General features: G+C 48.8%; 1 protein-coding gene across 1 annotated transcript in view; it reads right to left on the reverse strand.

The window, feature by feature from the left end:
- The window catches only part of CAPZB (capping actin protein of muscle Z-line subunit beta), an 80,590-nt gene that overhangs the window by 24,533 nt on the left and 42,976 nt on the right, over positions 1 to 13,081 (reverse strand). Inside the window, 2 exon segments of the mRNA XM_060259188.1 lie at positions 5,874 to 5,987; positions 6,997 to 7,118. Coding sequence (XP_060115171.1) covers positions 5,874 to 5,987; positions 6,997 to 7,118 — 236 coding nt within the window.

Consider the following 13,081-nt stretch of genomic DNA (forward strand, 5'->3'; position numbering starts at 1 on the left):
AGGCAGACGCTCTACACTGAAACGTGGCCTCTCTCTTAGCACACACCTCCACTGGGCCCAGGCACTGAGAAACGCTTGCAGGGGGTCAATACAGAACACAGGGAAGGGGGTGGTGTATTCTATGAACGAGTAAGGAAAATGTCATTGAATAAGCACAAGGCAATAGCAATACATAGGGCTGCCTCATGTTACTGTACATGAGGAACCAATAAAGGAAACAGCTCTCGATACAAAATTAAGAGACTGTGAGTGCTGCTCCTTCATGATGGAGCCCAGTTTCGGCTGTTACCCATCTGGCCAATGGCTGTCCTGCATCAGCTACAGGGATTTGCATTGGAAATGCAAGCAGATCGAGGCTCTTTCCACCAGGAAGGTAGTCTCAATTCACTTCAGAGACCTCTTCCTTCCAAACAGCCAGAGATTCTCTCAACTGGATTCATCTGCCTCTCAAACCTTCCCACCTCCCAAAGAACACAACATAAAATAAGTTCATCCAGACTCACAGCTGCTCTGCATGCCTGGATTCCAGTTCTTGAACACAGCCTCATTCACTTAACGGCAAGACAATCGCAACCGTGTGCCCCCCAGAGGTATCTTTCCTCTCCCTAAGAACACAAGTCAGCCTTTCTGGATAGCCAGCAAAGCTCAGCTGCAAAGGAGCAAAAGCATTACTAAAAGGTCAAGGTCATCCCCTGTGCAAGCACCAGTCGTTTCCGACTCTGGGGTGACGTTGCTTTCACAACGTTTTCACGGCAGACTTTTTACCGGGTGATTTGCCATTGCCTTCCCCAGTCATCTACGCTTTCCCCCCAGCAAGCTGGGGACTCATTTGACCGACCTCGGAAGGATGGAAGGTTGAGTCAACCTCGAGCCGGCTACCTGAATCCAGCTTCTGCCGGGATTGAACTCAGGTCATGAGCAGAGAGTTTGGTTAGCAGTACTGCAGCTTTACCACTCTAAACCATGTGGCTCTTAAAGCATTATTAAAAGGTAAATGTAGTCCCCTGTGCAAGCACCAGTCATTTTCGACTTTGGGGTGACATTGCTTTCACGTTTTCACGGCAGACTTCTTAGAGGGTGGTTTGCCATTGCCTTCCCCAGTCATCTACACTTTCCCCCCAGCAAGCTGGGCACTCATTTGACCGACCTCGGAAGGATGAAAGGCTGAGTCAACCTCAAGTCGGCTACCTGAATCCAGTTTCTGCCAGGATTGAACTCAAAAATACAAAATATTGCGCAAAAACAAACACTCTTGACTGGTGTATACAAAATTCTATTGTCATGAAATGAACAGCCTACAACAGTGGGCATGCATTCAGAAACACAGTCTCTGAGTTTTCCGTACGGAGGGACTCCTGTGGAACTTTATTATTGAGTCTTAGTATTCAGTTTGGAAAACTCAGAGACTGTGTGGGGTCCTCCTTGGAATACTGTTTTGAGACTTTTGTTTGTTGTCTATTTATACTGTATGAATGCATGCCCACTGTTGTAGGCTGTTCATTTCATGATAATAGAATTTTGTATACACCAGTCAAGAGTGTTTGTTTTTGCACAATATTTTGCATTTTTGTATTTTACATATTGTGCTGCCACTGTTCTTTTGCATTGTTAGGATCGAACTCAGGTCATAAGCAGAGAGTTTGGACTGCAGTACTGCAGCTTTACCACTCCGCACCACGGGGCTCTTAAAGCATTACTAAAAGGTGCAAGCACCAGTCGTTTCCGACTCTGGGGTGACATTGCTTTCATGACATTTTCACAGCAGACTTTTTACGGGGTGGTTTGCCATGGCCTTCCCCAGTCATACACTTCCCACCCCCCCAGCAAGCTGGGGACTTATTGTACTGACCTCGGAAGGATGGAAGGCTGAGTCAACCTTGAACCAGTTACCTGAACTCAGGTCATGAGCAGAGGGCTCCGACTGCAGCTTTACCACTCTGCGCCATGGGGCTTCTATCTATCTATCTATCTATCTATCTATCTATCTATCTATCTATCTATCTATCTATCTATCTATCTATCTATCTATCTATCTATCTATCTATCTATCTATCATTAAAAGCATTACTAGTGGGTGACAAAAAAGGGTGTATAAAAAACCCAGAGTCTCCCACGGCACCTTAGAGGTAAGATGTCACCGCTGTACCCTCCAGCACTTCTGGCTGCTCCTCCCACCTGCACAGAACAGTGCTCCCCCTCTTTCTGTTGTGACGACACAGCACGGAGAGGGGTCTCCTGTCCGAACTGCTTTGTAGCATCCCCTCACCACCCCCTTTTCAAAAGCGTTTTGCACGCTCCCGTTCAAGGAACACAAGCCAAAAGAGGGTTGCAGATGAAGAAGCCACTGGGCTAGAATCCAAAGAATTGCACAGCATCTGACCAGCTGCCCTTCTGGACCCTGAAAGGGACAGGCGATGCAAAAACCAATCAGAGAAGTGTCCTTTTGGGCCACCACAGGCTGACGAAGGAGCACGCGAGACAGCAGAGCTCCACAGGGGCCTTCCCCAGAACACAACGCAACAGAAGAAGCCTTCTTCAGACCAACAACGTTGTACAATGGCTCGTGGCTGAACGGACAGCAGCCCGAAGGATAAAAGCAGACAAGAAGGGCTTGAACTGGGCTTCACAAATATCTTGAGGCCAAACATGAGGCCTCCTGGCCACCATTGCCAACTGAGAAGAAATCTTTGCCTTGTTTCTGTGGCAACAGGGCTTTGGGGCACCCCGATTTAAGGGTGAGAGGATGGCCCAGCGGCCTCATTACAAATCTGATTTGTGTGTGCGTGGACAACACAGTACACGCTCACCCTACAGGGTCCCTGAACTAAGAAGATGCTAACCGGGGGGGGGGGGAGAGAGTTGAAGCCTCTGCAAAGGCTCATGCACACACGGAAGCTATCTCAATGCCCACTCAGCAGGCCATCAAGAATTCACAGCTCTTCCTGTCTTAATTTTAAGCGACTGGCACAACCAGCTTCTAGAACCAATGCAGAAGACAGATTCCCCCAGCCAGTCTTAGCGTTCCTGCAGCACACCAGAGAATACCCAGAACAGCAGGAAAAGGCCATTAAAAAAACACAAAGCACCTCTCCAACTATGAACCGAGCCAACGTAGGAGCTCTGCCACGGAACCCGCAAGATTAACAGCTTAAGGGAAGGGACACACACCAAAATCCGGCCATCTGGAGTTCCCGTTCGCATACTGCTCCCCTCTCCTGACCTCCAGAACACACGTTCTGCTTGTGCATTTTAACATTTTCATTTGTGGTTGCTCTTAGTAACATGCCTGTTACCCCTCTGGCATAAACAGAACAGTGCAGAACTATTTTTGGGACGCTTTTTCAAGCGCCACTTACAGCACATCCTCTGAACGGCAGGATGTTTAGATATCTCGGTTGCCGGGCGGCTGAGCGCACACGGACGCACGCAGCACCTGCTCTGCAAAACCGCAAGAGGAGCCCTGCGGCGAGGGACCCACGGACTCTGCCCAGCCCCTAACAAGCTGCTGTGCAGAATTCAACCACCCCAAGAGGAGACTGGCAAAGGCAGCGGCTCTGAGGATTCTCAGCAGAAGGCAGGGTTGCCGCCGCTGCTCTTAGAGAGGCTGGAGAGGCAGCTGGAACAATGAACGGCAGAACTGCACTTCTGATGTCTCCGCTGCTCCCTTCCGATGAAGGGGACTTGGCCTCTCGAAAGCTGATACCCTCCCCCACCCCCACCCCCAAATCTTGTTGGTGTCGAAGTTGCTCCTGGGCTCAAATTTATATGCTCTGCTCTTCAGGTCCAACTTAGGCCACTCCGGAGGTTCAGCTGAAAGACGGGATGCAACAGTTGTAGGGTGGGAGCCGACTGCCAGCTCCCTTCTTCTCCACCCCAGGCCTGACACTCTAAAGCAGGGGTGTCAAACATGCAGCCCAGGAGCCGAATCGGGCCCCCAGAGGGCTCCTATCAGGCCCCTGAGCACTTCCAGGCTACAGAGATCAGTTCTCATGCAGAACAGGCTGCTTTGGAAGGTGGACTCTGCGGAGCTCCCTCTCCTTCCCAGGCTCTACCCCCAACTCATCAGAAACCCTAAGGTGGCAACCCCCGTCACAGGAAAGTGAGGCTGAGATGCCTTCATGGCCCTTGGCTTGTTCACACTACATTTTCTAGTGCCTGGCTCATATTTCCTGCCCTTGCCCTCAAACTGATTCCAGTGAAGTCTGCCCCTTCCTGTCACATGACTGTCATGTGTCTTCCAGTTTGGTGTAGTGGTTAAATGTGCGGACTCTTATCTGGGAGAACCGGGTTTGATTCCCGGGTTTGCACCTGCTAGCATGGCCTTGGGTCAGCCATAGTGGTTAAGTGAGCGGACTCTTATCTGGGAGAACCGGGTTTGATTCCCCACTCCTCCCCTTGCAGCTGCTGGAATGGCCTTGGGTCAGCCATAGTGGTTAAGTGAGTGGACTCTTATCTGGGAGAACCGGGTTTGATTCCCCACATGCTTGCACCTGCTAGCATGGCCTTGGGTCAGCCATAGTGGTTAAGTGAGCGGACTCTTATCTGAGAGAACCGGGTTTGATTCCCCACTCCTCTACTTGCACCTGCTGGAATGGCCTTGGGTCAGCCATGGCTATCACAGAGAGCCAGTTTGGTGTAGTGGTTAAGTTTGCGGACTCTTATCTGGGAGAACCGGGTTTGAATCCCCACTCCACTTGCACCTGCTGGAATGGCCTTGGGTCAGCCATGACTATCACGGAGAGCCAGTTTGGTGTAGTGGTTAAGTGTGCGGACTCTTATCTGGGAGAACCGGGTTTGAATCCCAACTCCTCCGCTTGCAGCTGCTGGAATGGCCTTGGGGCAGCCAGAGCTCTGGCAGAGGTTGTCCTTGATAGGGCAGCTGCTGGGAGAGCCCTCTCAGCCCCACACACCTCACAAGGTGTCTGTTGTGGGGAAGGAAGATGAAGGAGATTGTGAGCCTCTCTGAGACTCTTCAGATTCCCCAGTGATTGTACTAATATACTTGGGAGACCCTCCCTCTGAAGGCAGAGATTCTGTTTCGCCACCTTGGCTAATCGACTCTTTCACCCACCATTAATCCTCCCAACGCCCTTCAAACGCCGCTGCAGCCAGCGGCCATCCCCATGCCAGCGGCAGCAGATTCCATTAAGTCAGCTGTGTGCCCGCAGGGCCCTGCACCCTTCCTGGCTTGTGGAGTTCTCTCAGCCCAACCACCACCTTTGCCCCACTGAGAAGCATGCGTGTCCACGCACGGCACCTCTTGTCAGATGATGGGATGCACGGAGGCCATGTGTGAGAGGGGGAACGCCTTCTGAAACCCACATCTCAATGCCACCTTCCCCCCCCCCCGCCCCCGGACACACACACACAAAGCACACACTTCATATCTGGGCTGCCCAACTGGAAGATGAAACCCGAGGAAATCGCCTTTGACCGTGGTTTGCTGAAGAGTAAACGCTTGTTATTCTAAGGCATTCCAAACCTGTGGCAGCAGGTTGCTTCCTGTAGCTAAAGGCTGCTTTAAATTTTAAGCTAAGTCCATCTGCAATTCCATAACATGGGGGAAAGGGGGGGGGGAAGCACAGAGCACTAGGAAGACCAAAAGCCAATCCCTTGGGCAGGAAAAAAAAAAATACCTACAGCTACATTCTTCTACCGAAAAGCAAGCAGCAAAAATAAAAAGCGGCAGGCAAAAATGAGGAAGAGGTGTGTCTTCACCCACTAAAACAGCAGACTCTAAGCTACTGAAAAGAGTTAATGGGTCTTCTCTTGGCTGAAGGAGGAACAGACACCCTGAGCTCCCCCCCCCCTCCAACCCCAGCCACACAAAACAAACCCCTGACGAGAACATGCAAGGACACGTTCCAACGTACAAGTCTCTGTACTGGTCAAAGGCATTGTTTGCTTCCACCTCCAGCTTGCGCAGGCGAGCGGACGGCATGGCACCGTCTTCCAGAGGGGGGTCGTACTTGTTACTCCAGGGTGATCTGCAAGGGAGAGAGAGAGAGAGAAGAAATGCAGCAAGTGGGAATTCCCTTTCAGTTAGCAAACTTCCTTTGTTTAATGGGGAAGGTGCTGCTCTGCCAGGAAAGGGTCTTGAACCATTAACAGGATATGAGAAGGCGGATGAGGGAAAAACTCATTACAGGATACACCTAAACAGGTTTTCCCGCCACTTTAAACAACAGCCACCGGGGCTGGAGCAGGTAACTGTTGAGCGAGTGCAAGTGTTCAAGGTCTCTTCCCCCCACACCCTGGCTCTTTAACAAGGTGGGCTTGATTTAATTGCGGTTAGCAGATCTCTTCTGCAGAGCACAGGGAATGGAATTTCAGAGCAACGCAACCATAAGTTAAAGCAGTTCTGGCTAGCAGAACATGTCCTTCCCCTCCATTTTTTTTTTTAAAGCGAGACAGAATGCTAGCTGCAGCAGTAATTTTATCCACGAGAAATTCATAACATTGCCCCCCAAAAAACTGTTTTTATAGCAGACAAGCACTCAAAACACATTTAAGGGCTTAAATGGGAGGCTGTTTTGAAGAAAGACAGATGGACAGGCCCGCTTGAGTCTCGAAAGCAGGGCTCCTGACTTCCCAACACCAGGGAATCATTTCTTTTTTCAAGCTAGCAGGTTTTCAAACTGAGCTGCTGGCACCGACTTCCCCCCATAAGGATTCCATTAAAGGAAAGTGATCAAAAGCGAGGATAAGGACCTGTGGAGAAAGTCAAGAGGCCTTGGAGGTTTGTGTCGGGGGGGGGGGGAGCGGAAGGGGGGCTGGCTTTGGAGCCTTGAGCAGTGCCAAAGGCAGACAGTTCCCAGATACGATCATTGATAAGCCCAAAACGCTCCCCCCCCCCCAAAAAAAAAACCCCATCCTTCATTTGCAAACTGAGCTAGGGGACCAAAAGCTCAAAAGCCAAATGTGCAAAACGACTGCCAGGACACATTCCGCAAACAGGAGTGAGGTTCTGCGCAGATGAGAGGATCAGCCACTCACCTGTATGAGTCTCCATCTCTATTGTAGTCACACAGCAGGTAGTCTTTCCCCACCACTTTGTCGCGAGCAATCTTTAAAGGCTGGTCAACGGAAGACAGAAGATCTTCACAGAGGCTTGGGACCTAAGAAGGGGGGAAGTCAAGACGTGCGGTCATGAAAGGCCTGTGCTGGAGACACTGCTGAAAGGGGATGCAGCATGTGACTGGGGCCCACAGGACAATTTCAGCCCACCAGGGATCAGGGTCGCAAGGTGCTTGCTCAGCTGCCTCCCACTTGACCCATCAGTGAAGGGCACGAAAGTTTTGCCAGGAGTGAAGCAGAAATGCAACCTTTTCTGGAAATTTTGAAGGCACGGGGGAAAAAATTCTTCAGAAAACAAACATTTTGGGGGGAAATTGAAATATGTGCAATAATTACTTTATCAAGTCCAAACGTTCTTGAACACAAATGCATCATCATCATTAAGCAAAAATATACTATTTAACACGTTTATGCAGTGTAATACTATAAAGACCTGCATGCAGAAATTCCCTGCTAACTACTGCACCCTTATCCTACCTTATCATGCATCTTAGAAGAAGACAAGACATGGCTCACAATCTCCTTTATCTTCCTCCCCCACAACAAACACCCTGTGAGGTGGGTGGGGCTGAGAGAGCTCTCCCAGAGGCTGCCCTTTCAAGGGCAACCTCTGCCAGAGCTATGGCTGCCCCAAGGCCATTCCAGCAGCTGCAAGCGGAGGAGTGGGGAATCAAACCCGGTTCTCCCAGATAAGAGTTCACTCACTTCACCACTATGGCTGACCCAAGGCCATTCCAGCAGCTGCAAGTGGAGGAGTGGGGAATCAAACCCGGTTCTCCCAGATAACAGTCAGCACACTTAACCACTACACCAAACTGGCTCTCTAGTTTTCGGCATATGCATGGACTCTTTTATCCACCTATTCAGACTGCCGGCCAAGTACCTCCTTAAACAGAAGCAGGCAGTACGGAACAGCGGGACCTTCTCAACGGTGGCACCCAAACTTAGGAGCGTCCCCTCCCGCCTGCTAACCTGGTGCCAGATTTATCCTTCTTGCACGAGGCAAAGTCTTCTTTATTCTCCCAGAATTTTAGGTAGTGTTCCTTTTCTCACCTACTCCAATTCCTGCAGTGGAATTACCTGACTACATTTTGGTTTTCTTTCTACAGGTTTAATTTAACAGACTCACTAGTTTTAAAGGCCATGGCAAACTGCTGGGTTTACCCTTCTGGATGTTTACAGCAGACATTATTGCTAGCTAGCCATCTATAGGTGGTCATTACTTACTGTCTTGAACCCTAACACAGAAGGCTGTATTGCTGAGAATTCAAAAACAACAAGGGCTGGAGGCTATGCGACTGGTGTGGACCCAGAAAAAAGCACAAGGGGATTGTAGTGAGAGGGGGATCACCCTCCACTTCACCCATCAACAATACATACATTTTAAACACAGGTACAGTCGTCTGCTTCAGAATTCTTTCAGTATAAATAATGCTATGGGATTTCCTTGTGAATGGCATGAACAAGTCCTACGAAGAAAGTCCTATGAGGACTTCAGTATGTATAGCCTGGAGAAAAGATGACTAAGAGATGATAGGATCACCATCTTCAAGTACGTGAAGGGCTGTCACACAGAGGACAGTGCAGGGTTGTTTTCTGTCGCCCCAGAAGGTCGGACTAGAACCAGTGGGTTGAAATTAGTCAAAAACTCTTTATTTAAACATTAGGAAGAACTTCCTGGCAGCTAGAGCGGTTCTTCAGTAGAACAGGCTTCCTCGGGAGGAGGTGGGCTCTCCTTCTTTGGAGGTTTTTAAACTGAGGCTAGATGGCCATCTGACAGCAAGGCTGATTCTGTGAACTTCAGCAAATCGTGAGGAGGAGGGCAGGAAGGGTTGCATCGGTGCTTCATTCTTGTGGCCCTTTCTTACATGCCCAGGGAAGCGCTGATCACCACTTTAGGATCAGGAAGCAACTGGCCAGGAATTCTTGGAGGGGGGGTGCATGGAATGAGGGTCACTAGTGGTAGCAGGGAGAGGTATTTGTGAATTTCCTGCACTGTGCGGGGGGGGGGGGGGGGTTGGACTAGATGACCCTGGAGATCCCTTGCAACTCTATGATTCTATGTGCACATTCTGCACTGCAGAACACCAATGGTCCCCTCCCTCACCATTTCAGCACAAAGCACGCACACACACGCACACCACCTCTCCAACAAATTCAGACCTCATTCCATGGCCACTAGTGTGGTCTCAAAGCTAAACGCATACAAAGTCACGATCTCTGTTTCTTGCCAATATGGGCCTGTAAAGTGACTGCTAAGGTGGGGGAGAGAGGGAGAAGAGAAAAAGTGGTAAATATTTATAACGGAGTGGAAATCCAAGAGCTGCAAAGAGAATAAGCTGCCCATGAACGGCAACTTAATTTTTTCCACTAGCTCATGCTCTGGGTGGAGTTTAATATACTTTCCAGGCTTCCTGCCAAACATTACCATGCTGGTTAAATTCTTTTCTCTCTCCTTTAAAGTCACATTCACCTGATATTCATGCCATTCGTTCAAGAGAGGGTTATCGCAGAAACCTCGCTGTACGAGTTTCACAAATGCAGACCAGTACTAACGGAATGTGTTAGCCAACAAAGATAAGCCTTTATCCTAGCCCACCTAGCCAGATGCAAGGTTTTTACCCTCCCCTCCCTCCAATAAGGTTAAGGCATGGTTCTCCCCTCCTCAGTTCTGTTCTCATGGCAGCCCTCCCTGTGTGGCAAGCCACCCTGAGGACATATGACTAGCCCAAGGTCACCTACTGAGTTTTTTGACCAAGTGATGATTAGAACTCAGGCCTCCCCAGTCCTACCACAATACTCTAAAGCCAGGGGTGTAAAACATGCAGCCTGGAGGGCTCTTATCAGGCCCCCCAGCAACTGGCTCTTGTCTGCTTCCTTCTCCCTCTCTCTTGCTTCCTTCTGCATCTCAGTTTGCTTTGCAAGGCTTGTTCAATTGCACAGGAGCTACAGAGCAAAACCTCTATTTGCTCCATTGGTTGAGGCTCCTCCCCCTCCTGGTCCCCTGAGGAAGGAAGGAAGGAGCCAGAGAGCCAGTTTGGTGTAGTGGTTAAGTGTGCGGACTCTTATCTGGGAGAACTGGGTTTGATTCCCCACTCCTCCACTTGCACCTGCTGGCATGGCCTTGGGTCAGCCATAGTGGTTAAGTGAGCAGACTCTTATCTGGGAGAACCGGGTTTGATTCCCCACTCCTCCACTTGCAGCTGCTGGAATGGCCTTGGGTCAGCCATAGTGGTTAAGTGAGCAGACTCTTATCTGGGAGAACCGGGTTTGATTCCCCACTCCTCCACTTGCAGCTGCTGGAATGGCCTTGGGTCAGCCATAGTGGTTAAGTGAGCAGACTCTTATCTGGGAGAACTGGGTTTGATTCCCCACTCCTCCACTTGCAGCTACTGGAATGGCCTTGGGTCAGCCATAGTGGTGAAGTGAGCGGACTCTTTTCTGGGAGAACCAGGTTTGATTCCCCACTCCTCCACTTGCAGCTGCTGGAATGGCCTTGGGGCAGCCATAGTGGTAAAGTGAGCGGACTCTTATCTGGGAGAACCGGGTTTGATTCCCCACTCCTCCACTTGCAGCTGCTGGAATGGCCTTGGGTCAGCCATAGTGGTGAAGTGAGCGGACTCTTTTCTGGGAGAACCGGGTTTGATTCCCCACTCCTCCACTTGCAGCTGCTGGAATGGCCTTGGGTCAGCCATAGCTCTGGCAGAGGTTGTCCTTGAAAGGGCAGCTGCTGTGAGAGCCCTCTCCAGCCCCACCCACCTCACAGGGTGTCTGTTGAGGGGGAGGAAGGTAAAGGAGATTGTGAGCCGCTCTGAGACTCTGTGGAGTGGAGGGCGGGATATAAATCCAATATCATCATCATCATCATCTTCTTCTTCAGAGCTTCCTTTGCCCAGTTCCCTGGATCCCATGGAAGAAATACAAAGAAAGCACCTTTTTTTCATCTTTAGTTGTGTTTGTCTGCGTCCTTTTAAAAGTTTATATCTCTGCTACCTAATCTTAAATAGGTACACGCATGGCCCAGCCTGACATAGCCTGGCCCGGCCCGACAAAGTCTCATATGTCAGATCTGGCCCTTATAACACATGAGTTCGACACCCCTGCTCTAAGCATTACACGATGCTGCCTCATATCTAAGGGTTGGGCCTCATCTCCACTTAGAGATACTCATGGACACGTACAGAGAAATCTGAATTTATTCTTCTTTTAAGCACAAGAACAAGCCATAAGTCGCTCAAGCTTCCAGGTCCCACAATGCAGTGAGGATCTGTAGTGTCAGCCATCCAGTGGCGTGCACTTGTGGACCCAAGACCACCGCCAAATGCAAGAGACGAGTCTCTCAGAGACCAGGCTTTTTTGTTCCTTACGAAGGGCTATGAATGGCCCTTCTATCTGAATCTAGGTTGCAAAGGCCCAGGGAGCTCAGCTGCGCACAAAGAGGAAGACAAATTGAAAGAACAAGGCTACCATCTTGTCGAACAAGGAATCCGTTGTCCTTCTGAAACGCTAATCTGGCGGGAGTTAGTGAACCAGGTACTGGGACAAAGTTTTAATTAAAAATAAAATGCCTTTCCTACCAGCGAGACAAGCAGTCACCTGTGCATCAGGAGAAACCCTACACCCCCCAGAGCAGCCGGCCAAACGCTTCCTTCCTGCAGGGCCACTTGGAAGTCAGGATGCTGACCAACTCATTTGAACAATTTTTTTTAAAAAAGTATCGTGATCAGATGGGCAGCAGTGTCAGGTAGTTTCAAAATCCTTGGAACTGGACTGAAAATGGGAATGTTTTATTTTATGTTTGAAAAATAAAATTTCCTGTCTTTGTTAAGGGGAGACATGGAGGAGATCTGGTATTCCTACTCTAAGCTTGTCTCAGTTCCAGGATACCTGGGAAAATAAATGACGCCCGAAATTAATACTTTTTTGCTGACTGTCAAAAACAGCAGCTCAAGATAAAAATGCCTAAAAGTAGTTCCCCAGTAAAGGCAAAAGAATACAGCAGTATGTTTGCAGTAATGGAGAAAATGAAATTGAGGGAAAACTTTATAAGGATGATAAAAGCCATATATACTGAACAACGTGCAAGGTTATGCATAAATGCAGATCTTACAAAAGATATGATAATTAGCAAAGGTACAAGACAAGGCTGTCCACTTTCCCCATAGTTGTTTATAATGACTCTTGAAATTCTATTGATGCCCAAGAAAACAAAGAAATAGAAGGATTAAAAGTGAAAGGATTTACTTAAAAGTATAGGGCATTTGCAGATGATATAATGTTTATAAATGAAAATGCCATACAAGTAACACCTTTGTTGCTAGTTAAAATACAAGAATATGGAGAAATTGCGGGACTTTATATTAATAAAGAAAAATCAAAACTTCTATGTAAAAACATGCAAATAAGTAAACAAAAAACTGCAAAAGCTAACTGGATGTGAAGTTACCTCTAAGGTAAAATATTTGGGTGTGAAGATAACAATGAAAAATATTGCCTTGTTTAAAAACAACTATGAGAAGCTATGGCATAAAATGGATGAAGACATGATAAAATGGAACTTAATTTGTCATTGCTTGGCAGAATAGCTGCAATAAAAATGAACATTTTACCAAGAAGAATACAGTGGTATGTGGTCTCACTTCCCAGAGGTACCTTCTGACCACAATGGGCCCCTGCTGGTGGACCTCCTTGGTGGCACCTAGGTTTTGGCCTCTGTGTGACACCGAGTGTTGGACTGGATGGTCTACTGGCCTGATCCAACATGGCTTCTCTTCTGTTCTTCTGTGACACGGAGTGTTGGACTGGATGGTCCACTGGCCTGATCCAACATGGCTTCTCTTCTGTTCTTCTGTGACACAGAGTGTTGGACTGGATGGGCCATTGGCCTGATCCAACATGGCTTCTCTTATGTTCTTCTGTGACACAGAGTGTTGGACTGGATGGTCCACTGGCCTGATCCAACATGGCTTCTCTTATGTTCTTATGTGACACAGAGTGTTGGACT

The sequence above is a fragment of the Heteronotia binoei genome, chromosome 18 (genome assembly GCF_032191835.1).
Source record: "Heteronotia binoei isolate CCM8104 ecotype False Entrance Well chromosome 18, APGP_CSIRO_Hbin_v1, whole genome shotgun sequence".
In the NCBI taxonomy this organism is placed as follows: domain Eukaryota; kingdom Metazoa; phylum Chordata; class Lepidosauria; order Squamata; family Gekkonidae; genus Heteronotia; species Heteronotia binoei.